The sequence below is a fragment of the Gambusia affinis genome, linkage group LG02, assembly GCF_019740435.1.
Source record: "Gambusia affinis linkage group LG02, SWU_Gaff_1.0, whole genome shotgun sequence".
Classification (NCBI taxonomy): domain Eukaryota; kingdom Metazoa; phylum Chordata; class Actinopteri; order Cyprinodontiformes; family Poeciliidae; genus Gambusia; species Gambusia affinis.
This window is the reverse complement of record NC_057869.1, coordinates 30,803,637-30,825,934: the sequence shown is the minus strand read 5'-3', so window position 1 is coordinate 30,825,934 and position 22,298 is coordinate 30,803,637. Positions and strand designations below refer to the sequence as shown.

The 22,298-nt window shown below is 39.4% G+C and overlaps 1 protein-coding gene across 1 annotated transcript in view; it reads right to left on the bottom strand.

The window, feature by feature from the left end:
* The window catches only part of tshz3b (teashirt zinc finger homeobox 3b), a 45,891-nt gene extending 23,979 nt beyond the window's left edge, over positions 1–21,912 (bottom strand). The window contains exons 1-2 of the mRNA XM_044142913.1: positions 21,774–21,912; positions 20,801–21,363 (exon numbers count right to left, since the gene is read on the bottom strand). Of these exons, the coding sequence (XP_043998848.1) occupies positions 20,801–20,840 (40 nt within the window). The 5' untranslated portion in view covers positions 20,841–21,363; positions 21,774–21,912. The remainder of the gene's footprint in view (positions 1–20,800; positions 21,364–21,773) is intronic.
* Positions 21,913–22,298: the final 386 nt, after the last annotated feature.

Below are 22,298 nucleotides of genomic sequence, written 5' to 3'. Positions count from 1 at the left end.
CCTGACAGAAACTGCATACAAGAATAAATAGTCCTGCCATGATAAAATCCAATAAAATAATAATAACATTTAAATAACTTAACCTGTGTTTAAGGTATTTAAAGTCAACATATATTTTTTTAATGCATTTAAGATATTTTAAGGCCTTACGTTTACATACATAAAATTAAGACTTTTTAAGGATGCACAGACACCATGAATATATTACCACTTTTTCATTATTGGCAAACTGTAAAAAACAAACACTTTTACAACACTACCAATCTGAAAAATAAACAAATGTTCTTCTGGCATTAAACTGAACCTCTGATTAGCTATTAACACTGTACTTGGTGTAATGAAGAACTCCCCATCAAAAAATACAACCATCCATTTTATTAATGCAGTCCTATTCAGCGGTCAGAAGCTGAAAGTCTAATTACATGTGAAGCAAATCTTCTAAGGTCTAGAACATCTGTTCCCTTTTACACATTATGTTTCTAAGTTGTTTGTGCACAAGGAGCACAAGCCAAATTCAAACTGAGAAAAGTACAGGAAAAGTTGTAATTTTATAGCAAGCCATTTTAACATAAATTTGGTTACGTCTGACTATCTGTAATTGCATTCTAGATATTTAAAAATGCATTGGAATGGTAATTTATAGATATCTGCATTTACATTCTGACTAGGAAGAATAATAATTCGAGATATCTTCAATTACATTTTGATGAGTCAAAATTCCTCTCAAGTTATGTCAAATGACGTTGGAAGGGTCACACATCCGTAATTACAATTTAAGATATCCTGAACGTAATTATGACTAGTCAAAATTATATTTTTAGATATCTGAATAAACAATTGTGTGGAAGCCCCTTTTTGCTGTCCAAACAGTTGCCTGCAGAATTTTATATATCCTGCATAAAATTGACAGTAAATAACACAATGTAGAAAGAGCTTGGCAATGTTTGGAGAATGCTAAATTTTGTGGACCTTAAAACTGCTTCAGTAATTTGCAAATGATTTGCAGAACACTGAATGCACTGAAAAACAGCTTTGAAAAGCTAAAATTACTTTTGTTGAACCATTTTCAACATGAAAGTGGCACATTTTCAAGCATCTTTTCATTTTCTCTATCTTTTATTGTTTTATTAAACTTCCAAATTGCCATGTAAGTCAGGGATGATTTTACTAAACAGAATGCACATTCAAGATATCAATAATGTCATTTTGACTAGTTAGAATGTTAATTTAAGATATCTTAAATGGAAAAGCTGAGTAATTCAAGTAATTCAAGCCGTTTTATATGTTAAAACGGCTTGCCAAAGTAGTCTATCATTCAGTACATCCACAAACCTGCATGACTCATAAGACATCTGACCCACATGACCTCACCATAGACTTCAGTCTATGGTGAGGTCCTAAGGTTAAGATGCTGATAGGAAAATAATTGAGAAACCTGAATACAACACTGTCTCAGATATCATAAATTGATTCTCATACATGAGCAATGAACTTAAATATCAATTTAAATCTTTCTTTAAACTGTAAATATTTAAATCCTAACATATAGCTATTACCTCAACTTTATAAATATTGCAAATAATCGTGAGAACGTGAGGGAGGTGAAAGGACATGGGATTTAAAATATGGCATAGAGAAGGATAGAAAGGGCTCTGTTCCACATTCAGACTCCCTGACACAAGAGAAATATGTCAGAACAGAACTATCCAAATTACACTAAAAAATCATCCACAGTTCTTGTCTTTACAAAATAAAATTCTGGTTCAAAAGTGAGAGGGATTTCTAACAACGTTTTTACAATATATCAGAGTATTGTAGCCAAAGTCGTAATGCTCCACTTGTGAAAATAAATCTTTTTGGCAATCAATTGACAACAAAAAAGTGAAAGGATGGAATATGTCTGAGTCTGTAGAAGTCAAACTCTACAGATTCAGACATAGTCTGTAATGTGTTTGAAATGTGTTTGTGATTTGTGAAATGAACCAACATTTGGGCAAAATTTGGACAGGACATATGTGCTAAAAAAGTTAGTGTTGTCTTTCTGAGCAAATTCAAATTACTCAGTTCATTTAGCACTTCAAACAAATCTTGTCAGTCACTTTGACAAGATTTTTATATGAGAGTAGTGAATATCTCCCTGCCTTCTAAATAGCATAGAAAGACATATTTCCATAAAAATTATGTTCCAAAATTACCATCAAGAAATTTCAGCCATATGACCAATACAGATTTCACATGTACCATACATATGTACAACAGCTATTGCAACTTAAATATTGCATTAGCAACTCAAAAATATCTATTATTTAACAAAATGCTACACTTTATGCTTTGTGAAACATGTGTGAAACTGATTACATCATGTACATTCTGATTAATGTACCTAATAATTATCTGATGACTTGGGGTTTTTTAGAATATTGACAATTAATTCTCAGATTGTCAGTGGATTCTGAATGAAAGATAAATAAAACAACATGGGAGTAAAAGTAACTGACCCTGTTCTGGTGCATCTGAACACTGTGAACACACACACACACACACACACACACACCCACACACGCACACACACACACACCCACTTATTCAGAACTGAAGTCTATCAGAACTGATACACGGATACAGATGCTTTAATGTTTTCCCTAGCTGAGACACACATAGTTTTTGTCATGTGTCCACATTTCATCTACAGAGGAGTAAAATGACAAAGTAACACTTAACTCCCCAGAAATAAAACAAGGCAGGTGATTTTCTCTGTCCAGTTTTTTGCATTTTGCTGTGCAAGTGAAACCGGGGATGACAGATGAATTCCCATCACTTCGAGGAGCTCTTTTATTCCCTCTGCCAGGCCTTCTTTTTAATCCTTCCTCTCATTTCTTCCTTCCCATCTTCTCCTAATTAATTAAATGTGTGCCACTTTTAACAGCATTCACTTATTCCACTCCATCACGAGGGAAAGAAGAGGTCAAATACAAGATTGTGTGAAGGAGGGGAGTTTGGGATAGCTCTTAAAGAAACTAGAACAAATTTGAACATAATATTGCAAAGCAGTGACAATGTTGAAGTTCTCCACCCCTCACCACCCTCTGCCCCAAACTTCCCCTCTTCTCCTGGGCAAACCAACGACCAAGTCAGCGTGGGTCATATCTTTTTAATTATCTTTCCCGCCCTTGATTAATTATTCGGCGTGACAACGTCGTGTTGGTAATGCTTTTCACCTGCCGCCTCTGACTGACGGCCCCTCCGTCGAACTCAAAAGCAAACAGCTGCTGCCATGATTGCCTAGCAACCGGCCGGTGATGGATGAGTGGTAGAGATGGATGGCCACAATAAATCACCACGTCTGCCTGGGCGCTATAGAAATCTGGGAAGCGGGAAGAGGATGGAGGGACGGAGCTGTGGACAGGAAAGAGGGAGAATATCTGGGAATCCAAAATGTTTGAATTCAAAACAGCTTGATGCTGTTTCTGTTGGTGACAAAAGCTCTTTGTTCCTTCCGTTTGACATGATCATACACCGTCTTTATTCAGGAATTTATTAGGGTTTAGGTGAAAGCATGAATCAGAATTGTAAAGGCTTTATGAAGGCAATAATTAAGTGGCATTATCAAACACCAACGGCACTTGATAATCAACAAAATATATTATTATATAAAATACCCAAAATGGAGAAAACAATAAGTGAATAATTAAATTAACCAGAAAATGGCTTGTTTCAAATATAAAACATATATTTTTCTGTTCAATATATATCTCAATAATAAATCAAAACAAAGTAGTAAAATCTTCTCTTGGTCTTTCAAATACGTTCAATGTCAACTTAGCATTACAAACTTACTGTGAATGCGTACCAAAGTACAATTATTATAATTTAAAAATAATAATAACACAATCATTTTGATGAGTTAATTACTTTTATTCTAAAGCACTAAAATTTTCCATTATTGTTCCAGACAGAACATTTGTATTCACGTGTTTCTGTAAATCTGATGCAAAAACACAAACTACAGAGATGGACAACAAAGCTGCTTCTCTTGGTCCACTGGTGTTTAATTTCCACTTAATAAACCAATCTGGGATGCTGTAAAAGACTACTGTTGTGTTCAAGTTGTGCTAAAAGGAGTTAGCCTGTCAGCGCAGTTATTCAAGCCTAAAGTAGCATCTCAATGCAAAACATGTAGCAGCAGCACAGGCGTCTCCAACGCTAACGTCAGTGTTCACATTTCTAAAGAATGAATGATCAGGCCTTCCTGAAATGATTGGAAGCTGAATGAGTAGAATAACAGTTTGCACCAATCTGATGGTTGAATAACATAAATAATTGAAAATAAAATTTGAGCTCATAAAGTCTGTCTATTCAGCAATTTAGCTGCATCATATGTAAATATTTTTTTATTATTATTATTGAAAATGGTGCTTATGTTGTTCATACATAGTTATCAATTGAAATGTGAAGAACTGGTATTAATGGATTGATTACAAACCTGTAACTCCATGAAAAAAAATTCATAGTCACATCACCAATTAATACTGATTTCTGGTACAAAGTTCTTTAGACACATTTAGGTGTAAGATCAGAAGATGAGTATGAAAAGAGTCTGAAAGTTGCATTGCTAAAGCAAATAAACAGACAAACTGAAGATTTTAGACACATGATTTACATTAACAAATTCTACAGACAGAAAACTGGAGTGGAAATAAATGTGTAAATCTATTGTAATCGCTGACTATGGTTTAAAGATTAAGATGAAGAAAGTTCCACAAAAAAATCCAAGAATAGGTGAATCAGTGAATACTAGGTGGGTGAGATTACACTTGACGTGGATTTGCTCTGTATGACTGGATCAGAATGATTGCTATTGAAAGCTTATCTTCCCAGTAAGACCCTATTATTATGCAGTGATGAACTTGATTTATTCTTACGTCTTCAGATCCACCTCTGGCCTGCTGTGACCTGCACGCCCCTCAATGCTGTCCGACTGGGATCAATCCAGGCTCATGGGACTCTCTAACTCCATGGTTGTTCTGTCCAGTGAACCTACAAGGTGAATCTATCCGCTGACTCTGTTGACTTGCTGCTGGACACTCGGACTCACACTGCTCCACTCCTGATGCCGTGACGTCTGGTGCATGTTGTCGAACTACAAACCTTTACATAACCCTCACTGGCACAGATGTGAACCGATTTTTCTACAAATCGGACCGATTCTTCCAGTCTTCTAAACCAGAATATGGTTAAGCATGTTTTATTTTTTTTCCTGCACGTCCTTTGATCTCTCTCTGTTAGTTCAGACCCCAACCATCTCCCTCTCACATCTCCTGCCTCTTCCACACACGAAACACACGTACTACACACACGTTCATTGCGGTGGCTCAGGTTACAGTTGTGGCGCTACCCGGTCTAAATAACACAGCTGTGATGAATGGTGGGCCAGACTTATATCCATCAACAGGCTCTTTTTTAAGGAGCATCCATCTTCTGTAAAGGTTCCCTTTGAATCATGGAGAAGTGAAGAGAACGAGAAACCGACTGACCACAGGAGCTGAACCCATAGGGGAGACTTGTACAAGCAGTTGGAAGTGTGTGTGCGTATGTTACATAAGACATGACGGACGCATGCCTGCAAACACCCATTAGGTCACAAAAACATGAATGTGTATGAATTCGAATCAAAGAGATTATCGGAGCCACAGTCAGGAATCTATATTCATTTGTCCTCTGAAATATGAGTGTGAAAATTTAAAGTTGCTGTACTGCAGTCACTCACACACGTACAGTACTGTGTAAACACGGGCCAGTATGAGATTCCCACTGTATGTTCACGTTGAATAAAAATGCCACAATGTAATGGTATTCATTTTAGTTTTAAAAATTTATAAAAGGAAGCAAGAAAAGGAAATATTTATATTGTTAAAAATGTTACAACACAAATAAGCATTATAACTGTAAAATGTATCTTGAGCATGTATTTCTTACAGTATAACGCAAAGATATTGATCAAATACTTAAACTTACTGAACATATACTTATAGATAGACAGACAGATAGATAGATGTTTTTTGAGTATTTCTTTAAAAGAACTTTCAATTGTTGGAACAGCAAACTGTATCTTTCTAATACTGGATGATATGGCTAAACAGCATATCACAATACAAGCATTTCATATCAGTCGATCTCAATAATTCATAATTAGTTCAAAGTATTTGACACACAGCCAAACTGCTGGTGCAACCTGTCCTGTTTTATCCACAGTTTTCACTCCACACTTTTGTTGTTTTTTTTTGTTTTTTGTTTTTTTTTAAGTCAGGCTGGTGAAACCTCAAACTGCTGCTGCGTAAATTACACAAGGGGTTGTTGCTAGATAACCAAACAGTGAGTGAGTTAGTTGATACCACCCAGGCAGCTTAGCTGACTGTGAGAGGTTGACTGGCCAAAGCCTTTTCCTCTGCCTACATCCCCCAGAATGCTGTGGGGATGTGGGAATGTGTTCTGGATCAGAGTTCAGTGAATATTCTATATACTGAACAATAAAAGTTTTACCAAACATATTATTTATGAAAACTGATCAAGTCAATCACAATATATATTGTTATTGATTTATTGTCAAGCTGTTCCTCCTTGATAGCAATACTTAAACATTTAAATACTTTTTTTTCAATCTCCTCCCAGATCTCGCACAGGCGATAAAGAAAATCATTTCTGTGAACATGTGACTGATTCTTTCTTCTCCTCCATCCCTTCTCATTCTGTTACTCATGCATTCAACCAATAATCACCCTCTTCCTCTCCGTTTCTCTTGCTCCTCCTCACTTTTCATTCCTCACTCCTCCCCTGGAAGACCTCAGAGGCAAGAAGGGAAGACCACTAAGGCACACATATGTGCTAATGTGCACACACAAAAACACACCCCTCCCACCTTACCCACACACACACCCACACAACCACACATGTGAGGCCCTGGCAAGGCCCTGTTTGATAAATGACACACGTCAGCGTGTCAGAAGAGAAGGGTGGGTCTGTGATGTATGGTGCCGACGATGAGAGGGGGAAATCAACTGTTTGGCAGAGTCACTGCTTGTCCGCGGCCTGCCCTCCTCTTCTGGTTTTCTGGAAAACTCCGAACACACGCATCCAGGAATGCACGCCGCACCAGAGAGGAGTCTAAAGCTGCGCTCCAGTCCACACCAGACACACACCGAGGGGGATCTTTTTTTTTTCTTTTCTTTTTTTTTTTTCTACCGCGGCAAGTTTTAGTCTCTCAACATGGATTCTCTCTCCAATGCCACACGCCTCTGCTCTCTCTTTATGTGGTAACCTTTGCACTCGCTGGACAGGAGTTGGTGATGGGAGGGAAAAAAAAAGAAAAATAGAAAAGGAGGGGATGTGAAAAGCACAGCTCACAGGCCCATTTGGAAACAAGGTTACTAGTATTTCAAATAAAACAGACAAATAGCCTCAGTTAAAGGCTGTAACCTGAACCCCCCCACCCCCAAACACCAGCCCACTGCAACCTCAAACTTCTCATAAAGTGGAGAAACAGGGCGCCCCCTCCACCCAACACACACATTTACTCACTGACTATCTCTCTCCTGACTCTTTTTCTCTCTTTGTCGCTACCAGGCGAGGTGGCTGACATCTGCAGAGTGCATTTACAGAGAAAAAAATGTGTCAGAGGAGTGTGATGCACTCTTTTTCAGGCATGCACACACCCATACACACACACAAGGACACGCACGCACACACGCATACAACCCCCTACACCCCCTCCCGCTCGGTTTCATTAGCTCACTGGCAGGGTGGCACTTCTCAAGCTCATTACTGAGGAAGGATTTATGGCGCGGCAGCCAGTGGCGGAGAAAAGGCATCTGTCAATAATTGCAGGGAGCAGCAACTCCCATCTCCACCAGCTTTGAAATCTCATTAGGTATGCAGTTATCAGGCATAAAGATCAAAAACATTACTCAGCTCCGACAGAAACCGACCAAGAAACATTAATTAGCAACAGGCCCTCACAGTATAAAATAAAACAGCCTTCTTCCCCTCTTCTCTCATCTCTCACACTTTATTTTTTATTTTTTTCAGCCGGTTGACTCTCTTCCTCTCTCTATCATCTGCCTCCCAAAGAACGCAGAAATCCACCTGCAGAAGTAAGCAAGCCACTTTCCTTACGCACACATTTCTTAGCACAGCCTTGTGGGGCCAAAAGATTTCCAACACAACCAGGTCTGAAACACACACACACACACACGCACACACCCGGCCATGCTGACACACAGTGTGAGAGGATTCCCAACAATTGAAACAAGAAAGAAGAAAAGGATCTGTGGCCAGAGACTAACGGTGGCATTTATATAAAGTACATACAGAGCCGTGTGTGTGTGTGGGCGTGTGTGCGTGCGTGTGGGGCCGGGGGGTGTGGATGCAGAGAGAGGAGGAAGGAGCTGTCAGTCTGAGAAGGATGTCAACTCCGGCTGGCCCTGATTACCAGAGCCTCATATGGGTTCTTGTTGGCTCCCCTGCCTTTCATCACGAGCACTGTTACACACACACAAACACACACGCCCACACGCACACACATAAACAAGACTGATGGCTGCCAGTCTTTTCTAGGTTCCACCAAATCCTCCGTGGGAAAGCGAGGTAAAGCCTTCTGATTGTCTGCAGTGCGTGCACTGATACACATGCACGCTCTGCAGACATAAAGGCAACCCCCACCGAGGGGAAGAAGAAGAAAAACCCAGACCTGGAGTCAGGCCCAGATGACACTCAAAAGATGCACACACACACACACAGGCGCACACACACACACACACACACTTTAGGAAAGCTCATCCTCCAAGCAGCACTGCTGTTTCTTAAGAGTTCATGAGTCCCTCTGTGTGTAACTCCCTCTCGGCTGAACATGACAGGAAGTACATGGAACAGACCCGAGTTAACCACAAGCAGAGGCCGTTTGTCTTCTTAAGAGTTAAGAGCTGCTACTTGATGGACCACCAAAACGATGCTTCTGCTTTTAGAAGTGATTAAAGCCAAAATGTTCCCAGTATTTTATCCAGTAAGAGCGCAGAAATATCTGGTACGTCTGATTCTGCCGTGCGCCCGTCATCAGAGATTCACAGTCCAACTGGCCGGTGATTGGAATACCTGGAGGACATTAGCCGTGTTTCCATCAATGTTTATATATATATATATATATATATATATGTGCACATTTTTCAGTATCACATTAGAAAAGCTTGATGGAAATGACAAAATTCAAAACAACTTCCTCAATTTTACAAAAAAAGTTTTTTTTTTAGCTCACTTGAGGTGGTTTTTGGATTTTCTGAAATATTTAATGCACAAAAGGAGAGAAGGAAACTCATTTGCCAAATAAGTTCTGATGCAGCAAACTGTCCCATCCACTCGTGGGTTTGAGCCTTAACAGATGCATGAGAGATTTCAAAGTCCAAACATAAGAGAGGAGGGCTCTCTCCATTTTCCTGAGATGTTTGGTCCGTGCTAATTTGCACGCTCTACATATTGTTTATTACAGTCAAAAATAGATGGACATATACCTAATTCACTATTTGTTATTACTTTATGTGACATTTCAAACTTTTGCTCAAAAATCACCTGACAATTGGATGCAAACACAGTGCATTCTCTAGTTTCATTTCTATTTCAAATATAGAAATACTGACTAGACATAGTCATTCTTGCCATGTCTAGAATCACCATATTTCTTTAGGTGAAAAGAAACATGGTGACGATTTAAAACAGAATTCAGAAAACTAAAAATAGAAAGCAAACTATCTCTGGAGAGAACATGATGGCTTTAGTTGTGTGCTATATCTTATAGATTTAACATTGAATAATCTAAAAGTAAAAAAATATTATCAATCTGTTAAAAACTTCCTAAACTTCGTACAGTAATGCTCCGCTTACAAATTGTTATATTGTTTTTATTTAACATCTACATCTCTGTCTTTTTAATTTCATTCTCCTTTTTTTAAAAAAAAAAAAGAAAAAGCTTTATTCATAAATATACAATTGATATAACTTTTAATTTCACAGCTTCAAAAAATAAGGTACTAATATTGGAAATGATACTTCCACATGCATTCTTTCATTTTCAGTACTCTAGTTATTACATCTAAAAATGAAATGTGTCTCGATGGCATAAAAAAATCACAGACATGAAAAGACTCCTTGTAACTTTTTTTAAAAGTCTTACTTTACATTTTTCTGCAGCTATAAATGTCAGCTTTAATGCAGTGTTACTGATTAAATACAACAGTGTTCTACCATACAGGCTTCACACATTTTGACACATTTATTTCTCCGTAGCATGAGAAATGTTGTGGGTTTGCTGTTATTTTAGCATTGATGATTATGGGAGATAATGACCTACTGAGACTTCAGGAGGACTAGAGAGGCGACTTCTCAGTAGATCTCCAAGAGATAACAGGCGATGATGTCCATCTTAAGATGTGTGAATCCTAACACCATCTCTTACCTTCATTTTAAAGGTCAAAATTATTTTATTTTCTTTATGGCAGCAGATCATAATGGGCATTATTAAAGATGACCTTTTAGCCTTATGTAATATATCTTATTTACACAACGGAATGTCATTTCTGCCTTTACATGGTTCCACACTTACAATTCTCCTCTGTCCTCCGCATTGCACTAGAGCTCCAGGTCCCATGTCACAATTTTAAAAACATCTGTTTTTAAAACCACAGATATGTTCAGCATACTGTTCTCATACATTAAAGTTCCTTTAGTAAAGAAAAAGAGAAAGTTTTAGGGAAGGGCTCTGCAGCAAAGAGCCATTTGTCTCCTCAGTCCTGCTAAACAAAACGGGTCAAGAGCAACAAATATTATCAAGCCAATTCAAAAAGACATCTTATAATTTGTGGTATATATCTACTGCATTAAATCTGTTGTAATTATCTAAAGAGCAACCATTTTATTCTTAACTTTCGTTGTTTTTTAGGGTGAAAACCATAACACCTTTTCCAAAAAGATGATGGCTACACTTTCTAATATGGGATGTTGATATGTGTACATAGATTCCAGCTCAATAACAAGAAAAAGAGATATAAATAGTGTCAATATGATGTAGAAATTAAATGCAATTGTTCCCTGAAAAACACAGATTATGTCTATTTTCAAAACTTTTATTGTGTCTTCATTGTTTTTAGTCAAGGTTTGTAAGAGCCAAAGAGCCGGAGCAGTAGCAGACCCCGGCTCCAGAGGGACTGTACTGGCAGTCACCATGCATTACACAGTAGAGTGTAGGCTAGCATGTAGCCTGCTAATATTATCAAATTAGAAATTATATTCTTCACAATAACCGTTGTAAGTTTGCCTACTGTTTTATGCGACTCTGAAGAATACCAGTTTTCTCTCTGCCAAATGCTGTAATAGCCAACTGCTGTAAAAGCATTTGGCAGGGGTAAGTTTTATGAAAGTTTTATAAACACAGTTAACCCTTAAATTATTCATATCCATGGGAGATTAAGGTTTTATTTATTTATTTATTTTTGCTAATATTCTTCTTCTGACTGGAAATAGCATAACTGCTTTGGTGTGACCTTGTTGAATTCCAGAACTAAAAATGATAAAGAATCTGTGGAGGGAGCTAAAGTTTAGGGTTATGGCTAGGAGGACTTCCAAACTCAAAGACGTGGAGCGTTTGTGTTTTATGATGTAAAGCACCTTGCCTTGCTGCCGAAATGTGCTATACAAATAAACATGACTGACTGATGAATCTACAGTAGGTGAGGCTGATAATGAGGCTGAGGAGAAAGAGAAAAGCCGAGTTTAGTGTGTCCTATTTATTGTCTCGTTCTGTGCAGGCATTTCACTCGACATTAGACCATAAAAGGCATGAGATGATGTGAGATCTTGACAACTGACAACTGAATAAGAAAAATATAGTGTCAGTAATATATATTGATGGATATATATTAATTAATATATATTAATTATTACCTAATCGGTCTTAAACACTCACAAAAAAAACATAAACAGTCCCACTTCAACTCAATTTACAGCTCTCCCACACTTCATCCAAACTGTCGAAATCATCCCTCATGCATGTAGTTATGTTGCGGAAACATAGTTGAAGCCGATAATTTCCTTTAACTAGTCCACTTCCATTATCCGGAGGGTCTGGGTCATTGTATGAAAGGTGTGTGTGAAGACAAATGGTCTGCAAGCATGTGACCGCAAGTTGACTGCTTCAGATGAAGTATAGGAGAGCTTTTAGTCATCCTAGTGAGAAAGTGTAGTAGTTTCTACCAGCTGACCTGCAGTGCACTGCAACCAAAGGTGAAAGGTCAAAGGTCTCTTCGTAAATAAAAAAAATAAAAAAAACACTGGTATTTTTTCCGGTATCTCATTCAGAGGACTATAGAGATTAGGAACAATATGACAGAGAAACTTAGCTTTCACAGCATAACTTTTCAGACTTTTGATGTCGGTAAGTTGAAAATGCATAGACAGGAAGTTGATGTTTGTTTCTTTCCTGCTTTTAAACCCTAGAGATTTACCACAGACTTTAAGTATCGTTGGACCACAGTGAAAGCTAACACAGGTTTATTTCTACTGATTTTTTTCTTTGTTTGTTTGTTTTCAAAAGCATATGGAGTTATGCCACCTTTCATCAAACTTAATTCCATCAATTTAAACAGAAATTCATAAATCACTGAAAAAAAAAAATGTTTAAAATGTTTAATTGGAGGTTAGCCGTCTCTTTGTGATGACAAAAACAGAATTATTTGCTCTTACCCAGATGCAGCCACAATCCATAGCTCTCCTCAAAAATAATGTTTGGGGAAGAAGAGAACAGGGAGGAGGCAGACAGAGCAGAGAGGGAAAAGAATTGGGGGTGAAGGGGTAGAGAGGCAGAGGGGGTGGGGGTTTGAGAAAAGGATGCAGCCTTGTGAGCCAATTTAAGAAATAACTGCTGATGCATCAGCTATTGACTGTTTGAGCACTCGTGATAACGCTCAAGGCGAAACTGGGAGCGAAATGACAGCATCAACTGCCTGCAATAAAGTGCAGTGCGCCAGACCAAGGGAGCTCTAATTGACAGCTGTCAACCTAATGGGAGCCATGACGGAAGATTCTGGGAGAGGGAGGAAAAGAAACACTGTTTATAAACCATCAGCCACTTATCCTCAAGAAATGGAGGGGAAGGGGGGAGATATGAGGAAGCTCCACAGCCTCTCCCTCTTCTCTCTCTCTCTCAATGATTGTCGTTTGTCTGCTTTTTCATTCACTTCTACCTTCACTTGCCCATGCCCATAATCTTTTTTACAATCTCATTCCCATTCTGTCTTTTGCGATGATAGAATATTCAACCATGCTAGAGTTCCCCCACTTCATATCTCCTCTCTCTGTCTTTTGGTTCAGAGTGGCAGAGTGGGGCAGGAGCGCTGAAAAAAGCAGAAGAGGGGCATAACAAATCACCATGTCAGTTTGCTGCCTGGGAAAAAACTCACTCTGCACAAAGTAAGGCTGAGAGAAGGATTCTGGCACATCGAGGTGGAATGAACAGAGCATGTTTTTAGCTAAAGATCTCTATGTAAAGCGTTCGTTAAATACAATAAGTTTCAGTAAGCGTATGATGAAAACCAGAGATGGAGTTGTTTAATTTTTACGATCTATCTCTAACAATGTTTATTTTAAGTGTGCCACTAGAACAAGTACAGCTGTTAGTATTAGGTTAAACCTCGGGGGTTTAAAAGTTACTGTTACTAAGCTGCTAAAAATTTCTGTCATTTTGTTGTTGCTGTTACAATTTCATTTTGTCAAAAGTTGTCTGCGAGCTCTACGTTGCACTGCCGCTAACTCCACTTGTTGATTCCTTTTAGCTAACTGAAGAAAAGGCTGCTACATTTCCTGCTGGTTTAAATGAAGCAAAAGTTTCACTGGAAATATGTGTAATGACACAAAAAAGAGATTTCTTTGATACTAGAGACACACATCTCAGCCCTCTTATGAAGGCAACACTGTTTCCAGTTATCGTGGGGGGGGGGAATGCTCAGCACACTCCTGGCCAGAGATGAACAATCACCTAGCCTAGCTAATGCTAACTTGTTGAACTCAGTGTTTACTACACATAAACTTCCAATTCATAGGTCAGAAAAGACATTATACTCTGAGCAATAAGCATGTTATTACTAAACTAATCAACTTTCAATTCATTTCACTATTTTGGTCTAGGGTAGATCTGGAACTGTGGCATTCTCTATTTTTGGCTCCATGAGATTTTTAACCTTCATATTCCAATTATCTAGAGCTGAAAATGATATAAAAATAACTTTTTTTGAGAAGTTGGACACAAGTTGGGCATTCATTTAAAAGTGAATGTCGACCTTCATACTGTAAGCTTATTATCTCTGTCTGTATGGTTTAAAATAATTCTAATAATACAGCAGATAATGTGCAGGACTGCCCAGAGTTTTCTCCAGCCATGTGTAGCCCTTCCCCTTCCCCCACTTGTTGTTGGGCGCCGTCTGTCAACAGGATGAAGAAAGTTTAAAAGAAAGTCTGCTGAAAGCATTTTAATAAACATTAAGCACATTTAGTAAAATAATTACTAAATTGGTCAGGTTTTTTAATCTTTCTTTGGCTCTGTTGTTCCAGCTGAACATTGTCTTTAGATTGAATCTAATTGATTTAAACTTAGAATTTTGTAAAAGAAAATATAGATATTATGAGTAGTATCATAGTGAGCCTGTATGTAGTATATTTCTCTTCCATTTAATTAAAAAGTAAAAGCTCAGTTACTAAGGATAAAGTGATTGTAGTGTTAATAATAAATGATAAAGAAATTGGTATTATTTTAGCAGTTGTTCTTTCTGATATTTAGTTACCAATTAGGTCATGATTTACATTTTGATTTTCATTTTTGCAGGCTATAAAATAGTATTTTTCTTTATGGTTATCATAACATTTTAGTCCTAAGGAAGATCCTGTCTACTTTAGACTCATTATTCTTTATAATGTTCTTTTCTACATATTTAAATACTGAAAAGAACAAATATTGGAAGGATTTGATCTCAAGTTATTTTAAATAAATGAACACAAATGTAAACATTTAAAAATACAACTGTTAGTTTAATATTGTAACATAAAATCTCGTCATCACTTGATATCTCTCAAAGTTTTCTCTTCAGAATTCAATTACATTATTAAGTAAAAAAAAAATCCAAATTATATAATGGTGTGTAAAAAGTGTTTTATAAATGTGCGCACACAAAAATAATATCTATTTTTCAGTCCATTTTCCACTAACAGCTTGGCTTTGAGGATTTTAAATCAAATTTTGAAGAATTTTTTATTTGAACCCAGACATAAAAGATAACAAACACTGTCTCTAAATTTACATCTCAGAATCATCCCACAGTTACCGTCAAAAATATAACAATGGAGATGGACTTTTAACTTTTTTTTTTTTTTTTACATTTTGGAGCAGCTTTGCTTTTTTCAGGCTCCTGGAACACGTCCACTTCGTTAGATACTGCAGCACACGACTTTCTTTTCAGGGATGAGTAACCTCTGAATTTCATTACTCCAACGACAGACTTCTACTGCTGTGCTTTAAAGGTCATTTCTTTGAAATGTAGAGGAGCGTTAGGGAAACCATGAAAGAAACAAATCATAGCTTGCAACATTTTTTGCCTGATTGAAAACTGTATCCTGAAAAGGCTAACTTGTGTTCCAGTTCCAGAGACTGAGTCATTTATATTTAGAATTCTTTTTTTATTTTATTTTTATTTTTTTTTCCAGCCGGAAAGGGAGATATGAAAGGCTAAACTAGAAAGGTAAGTTTTTGAGGTAAACATGTGGGCTGCATCTATTTTACAGGAAGCAGAATACGGTGCCAGAAATGCATTTTTGCTCAATAAAAGTGCTTCAAATAACAGAAGATTTCAAATTCTGATGTGTTATAGAAAGCCTCATTTGGATTCATGTTCAACTCTGAAGCAAAGTGCCGCCAGCATCCAATGAGAGTCGTGTTATTCAGCATTTTTCCGGCGAACCAAAAGGGTTCCCTGTCCTGTCTCCCTGCTGGGAATGTGTTCCGGTTCCTGCTGAACCGGGAGAAGATCCGCCGGCCTCCATGTGCGCCAGCGTTCCCGCTCTCCCTCTGGTGAATCTGCGTGAGGGAGTGTATTTAAATGGGCCACTGCGTCTCGACTTAGATCCACCGCGAGTGCAACGTTAACACATCAAGCATGATTAATCTCCCGCTCTCATCTACAATCAATCAAACACACTTGTAAATGTACACACACACACGCACACGCCTGCGCACGCACTCAGAGGCAGAGAAATCACAGAAATCAGCTGCTTTCCCCCCTTAGCTGCCATCTATCTCCTGTTGGACAGAAGCAAATCTGTCTTGGTGTTAATATTTACATAAATCATGCTTAGCCCTTCTGGACACCATGCTGATGATAGGTGTTTCTGGGAAATCAACCTGGGTGAAAAATCTTCTACATAGGGGGAAGTGTCATTGAGCAGCTAATAATGACCCATGTCAACGTCATCAATCTATGGTGGGTCTGTGCGACGACGGAAGGCGATGGCGACGTGCGGAGACAATCTATTGCTAAAACATTCTTCATTTGAAAGACCCGTGAAGCCACGGCCTCACGTGGACAGATGAAAGCGGAGCAGGATTCCTGAAACAGACTGCTCTAGATATTTGATGTTGGAACTTCCTCCACAGTAACAATGATCTGTTTGGTCTCGCTTGGCTTTGAAGCCCAAGGACAAAAGTCCATGGGTGCCTGAGCTTTTTTTTTTTTTTTTTTTCTCCTGTTCTGTCAGGAGCACTGAAACAATAAATACCCCTCTTCATAAAACGGCGTGTGTGGGAACACATAATGCGTTTCTGTAAGAATCACCGTGACAGAACACAGGCCAGTTCAAAACCAGAACACGGTCTGAACAGAACTGTACCGGCTCCACGCAACTAGCACCACTCTTCCTGGGACTGGTGTTAAATAGGGTTGTACACTTTATAGAAACTGTATATTTAGAACATCTATGTCAAAAGTTGAATACTGCTCCAAAATAAAGATTTTTTCAATATTTATGTTCTTTGTTGTTTTTTTTGGGTTGTTTTGGGTTTTTTTATCATCAAGAACTGACCGCAGTACTACTATAGATGTGTTCCTCGGATCATGACACAACACAATGCTGCCAAACTCATCAGTGTGGTAAAGCTCCATTTTACTTGTTTTTATCTGGAATAATTAAATCAGTTGTATTAAAATATCTGACATTTATCACTGTATTAAAACTCTGTTAATCTACATAGAGATGAAAATGTCTCAGTAACTCTAAAAAAAAAACTATTACTTGGTTATTTGATGTAAGTCAAAGCATTATTTAAAATTAATCAACATAAAGATATTATTTCACAGAAATTAAAATTTCTATGGTCTACATCTTGGAATAAGAATGACGCCTAAAATTCAAATCTTCCAGGCATCCACACTTAAGCTTCTAGGTGACTAAACTCTACAACAGACGAGGACGTCAAGGCCAAGCAAAGGCTACCAAACTGGCTCGATGGAGCAGCTATGTGCAGAAAGTCAGTGAGTTCTGCTTGAATTACAACAGCCTAAAAAGTATCAAACAGGACATGTGCAGTGAGGATATATTGTACAGCTTAAGGTGTTCTGAGCAGAGCTGTACTGTGTCAGTGTTGATAACAGCTGGGTGGATTCTAACTTACCTTAAAGACCAAATTTAACTTAGTGGTTCCTGGAGCTCATGGAAAGCTGTTTAAAGACTTTATCATTTTCCAGAGATTGTACAGAACCAGTTTCCACACATTTTTCCATTCAAGATTCCAAAACCTTTCCAACTCAAAATTCTAGATTTTTGTCTTTTTTTATTACTATTATTTCTATTTGCTTTTGTAGATTTGAATACAAAACATTTGGCTTGAAAATGTTCAAATGATTGTTGGCTTTGATGGCTCTGAATTTGGCGCAACTCCTGCATTACAGCACCGTTTCTGATCGTTTCTCGTGAATTCTGTTCAGCCGGTTAAAAGCAACAAGATGAATTTTAAATACTCTGGCTCTTTTCTGGCGTCTTAAATCACAATTACCTTAAGATCATGAGTGAACTAAAGGTCAAAAATTGTGAAATTTGTGATTTCTCTTGAATAACCCACAGATAAAACATACTAACTTAAAATTTTAACAACCAAAATAAATGAAGTTGCACAGTGCCAAATCAAAGCTAAACAATGATATTTGTCTACAAATCCAGATTTCTTGTTTAAAAAAATGTAACAAGTGAAAAAGTATAGAATTTATAAATGCGTGATCCATTATTATTTTTACCTCATTCAAATTCAATTCTTTTTCAGACTTCTCAAGCCACAACGTTCACCTTTGTCAGAGGGGGCAGTGTAAGGGCCCAGATGAGGGCGACAGAAAGATGCAGTTGATTTCACGGAGGCATGGAGTACACTTAATTGGTGAGCGTGACAAGTGTGCTGAGCCTGTCATCTCCAATCATTAGGCCTGTCGGAGAACCATCAGACACTTGGCTAATTAGGAGAACGCTAATAAAGCTGGCAAAACAACTTCTCTGTTTAGCTGGCTGGACGCGCTGCAACACCTGGGCAGGAAGTGTGTGTGTGTGGGGGGCGGGGGGGTGTTTGTGGTGGTGAGGAGGTCCAGCACACCACATGTGGTCAAATCTAAAAATCCGAACAGCTCTCACATGAACGAGAAGGACCGTGAAAAATCTAAACAAACAAGAAAGAAAGTCCTAATCAAGACCTATCATTTGCATTCCTTTTCTAACTGTTGCCATTACCGAAGCGCAATCAGTTTGTCATCAGTTCTTTGTGCGGCACAAGCTTACAGCTTGCAGCTGGGGTGAGAGAGAGGAGAGAGAGAAAAAGAAAGAGAGAGAGAGAGATGAGGAGTAGAGAAGAAAGGAAGGCTTGGTTTGAAACTCCTCCTTTTGCCTCATGTCTTCCTTATTTCCCTTAAAGAAATCCTCTCATTTTCCTCTCACTGCAGCAGTCCTCTTTCTGCACATCCATCCATCCATCCTTTCAGTCATTTCTTCACCCCCACCCACTGTGTCCATTAGGACTAAAACATTTTGATCAAGCAAGTCTCCAGACTGACAATGCATAAGACTCCCTCAGTGTGGGTGTGTGTGTGTGTGTGTCCACACATGAGTGTGTGTCTCCGTGCCAACGTCTGATTGACCATTAGGGCCGTTGATGAATGTGGCTGTCAGAGGGCAGACAATTAAATCAAATATGAAACAAAGTCTCTGTGACGGCTCCTCTGATGGAGCAAAAGCAGCCCTGCTCTTTCCACTGACGCTAATAGTTGGGTTTTAGTAGAAGTCTGAGTGCTCATCAGCATGTAGCGGCCTACATAGCACAGGACTGTGGGACACACATAAAGTAGAGGGAAATAAAACAAAATAATAATAATAAAAAAAAAGATATGCTCAGTTGGAAGTGACTGACTGGACCTGAGAAGGCCCGTTTGTCCTGCCAGGGGAGTTCACCAAGGGACAGGGAGGAGCGAAGGCTGATTTATTAACACTTATTGGGCAGGAGCAGATCAAAGGCACAGACAGATGACAGGTGATCAATCAGACATCAAGGCAAAGGTGGCAATTGGTCCATTAAAGGCCTCCACCTCCCCCAATCTCCACCCTGTTTACTCTCCTGCCCCTCGGGGCAGGAAATAATCTTTACTGGATCAAAAAAAAAAAAAAAAAGTACTTTCTCCGAAGCAAAAGACAGAAACACGAAGATGCTGAAATATCAGTGTGATTTTAGATTAAATTATCAATAAAGAAAATAAAATATGGTAAAATACTTCTAAAGGATTTTATGACCTTAAAATAAAGTAAAAGATTTCTGCTTAAAAGAACGAATAAAAAAAGTGCATTTTCATTCAAAGAAAAAAAAATAGATACAATTTGGAACAATAACTAGCATCTTAAAAGAAATCCAAGCATCAAAGAAGTGTGTTTACGTTGAGCCGAGGGATCGAGCGAACCTCTACTGTAGATCCTTCATCACTAAGTCAATATGTATAAGCAGAAAAACCCAAAACTGTAAATGATTCCAACTTTCTGTGGGAAAAGAGAGAGAGGTGGAGGAAAAACAAGACAAAAAACTTCCATCACACTGGGACTTTGGAAAGGACAGATGCTCCCAGGTGACCTGTGACCTTTTAGGAAAAGCAGCGGGGCAGGAGCTCTATAATTAACAGTTCTCTCAAATATAAACAAGCCATGATTTCTGAATGTGAAAATGGAAAAAAGAGCAAGCATCTGTTTGTTCAAGCTGTTTCCTTAAAACAAAGTGAACAATAAAAAAAATTAAATAAATAAATAAATAAAAGGATGTAGAAAAAAAAAAAACGTCCCCATGCAGCACCAGGTAACATCCGGAGCCTCACCTCGTCCAATTAACAGATTCTCACCAAAAAGAGCGGAAATGCGTGTTGTTTCATACTTTTGCATTTCGGCGTAGTTTTAGTCTGACCAGTGTTTTCACAAAATTGCTTTTTCTTTGTTTTGTTTTTCTTTTTCTTTTTTTTTTCTTTTTTGGCTGTTATAGAGTCTTGCTAAACTACTCACAGTTGTTTAAATATCAACAAAATAATAAAAACATGAAGGAGGGTGAACCCCAGAGCTGCGGAGGTGGGGGGTAGAAGAGGTGAGTTGGGGGGGGGGGGGGGGCGTGGGGGGTAATAGTTTTAAAACATGCGAAACAAAAGCCAGCACGTACCTGCGGCGCGCCGGGGCGCCTGCTGCTTCCTCCGCGGCATGTCGGCTTCGGGGGCCCGGCAGGGAAGTCGTCTCTGGCCACGATGAAACGAGGCTGCGGGGAGGTGGTGGAGTGCGTGCGTGCGTGTATGTGTGTGTGTGTGTGCGTGTGTGTGTGTGTGTGTGTTGGGGGGTGGGGGTCGGGGGGGTTATCCGAAGGAGCTTTGATCCAGTTTCTCCCCCCGCTTGGCTGCGCTCTCACGGCTCCCACATAGATCGAGGTGGGAGTGTGTTTGAAGGTAGAGGAACAGGCGCAGTTTTCGAGAAATAAAGAAGAAGAAGAAGAAAAGAAAAAAAAAACAGGATGAGGAAAGAGCGCCCCAGCAGCGGCAGCAGGAGCTCCGCGTGGCGGTCGCTCGGTCGCGCTGCCTCCCCCCCGCCGGCGCCTCGCTCTGCTCCGGCTCCGGCTCCGATGGACCTGACGGAGCGGCGGATCCTCTGGCGGTAGGAAGAGGGAAAAACGGCGCTTTGTGCCTCCCTGCGATCCTCCGGGTTTACTCTGTGTCGGAGGCGGCAACAGGCGAGCTGGAGGGGATAAAAAAAACAACAGATGATTGCGTCAGTCAAGAGTCCGCAAACAAGAGAAGCTCCACACATCAAGCGCTGACACAACTGAAACCCTGCGCCTCTCCGCCGCTGATAGGCAGTTCTCCGTCTCTCACTCCCCTCTGCCTCCACCTAGTAGGCTCTACCCCTCTCACTCTCTTTCTGACATCTCCTGTCTTATTCTAGCCTCCGATTTATCCCTGAAGCCCCCCGGCCCCCTCCCTTCCTCGGACATTCACACCGGACACAAGAATACAGTTTTATTCACCAAAAACACACCGATGGCTGACCAGCATGAGCCGGGATTCTGTTGAAGAAGACATTTTTAATCTCATTAAATAAATAAATCCCCCTTTTTTTAAGAAAAGATAACGGAGATCCACACTTACTTCACAGGTTGATCCTCTGAATCACCGTCCATAGGTTTTCTCAGGTAGAGTCAGAGTCAACAGCTGAAACATGCCTGAGAGCTGCTCGTACACATCCATTCATTCAGAAAAAAGAATAATAAAAGGAGCCACGTGAAGCTTTTTTTTCCCCTGTTTCAGAGGACAGAGGAGGTGGCGGTGGAGGCTGCTCCGCGATTTTGTCCGAAAGCGCTTTGAAACGTCTGCTGAGGGGCAAGTCATTCAGTCAGCATGGGCGCGCGCGCCCTTCACAACAACGTGTGTCTGTGCGCGCGCGCGTGCGTGCGTGAGTGCGCGAATCGATGAGATACGCGCTTGATTGGGTCTCCCTTGTTTGTAATAATGTACATGAGGAGGAGGAGGAGGCGGAGGAGGACCAGGCTGCTTCCAGGCAGCGCACGGATCAGCCGAGCGTCGGCGCCGCGCTGTCAGGCACTTCCCTGGCTGCTGGTGATGATTTCCTTCCCTTCTCTTTCTTTTCTTTAATTTTCTCTCCGTCTCTGCTTT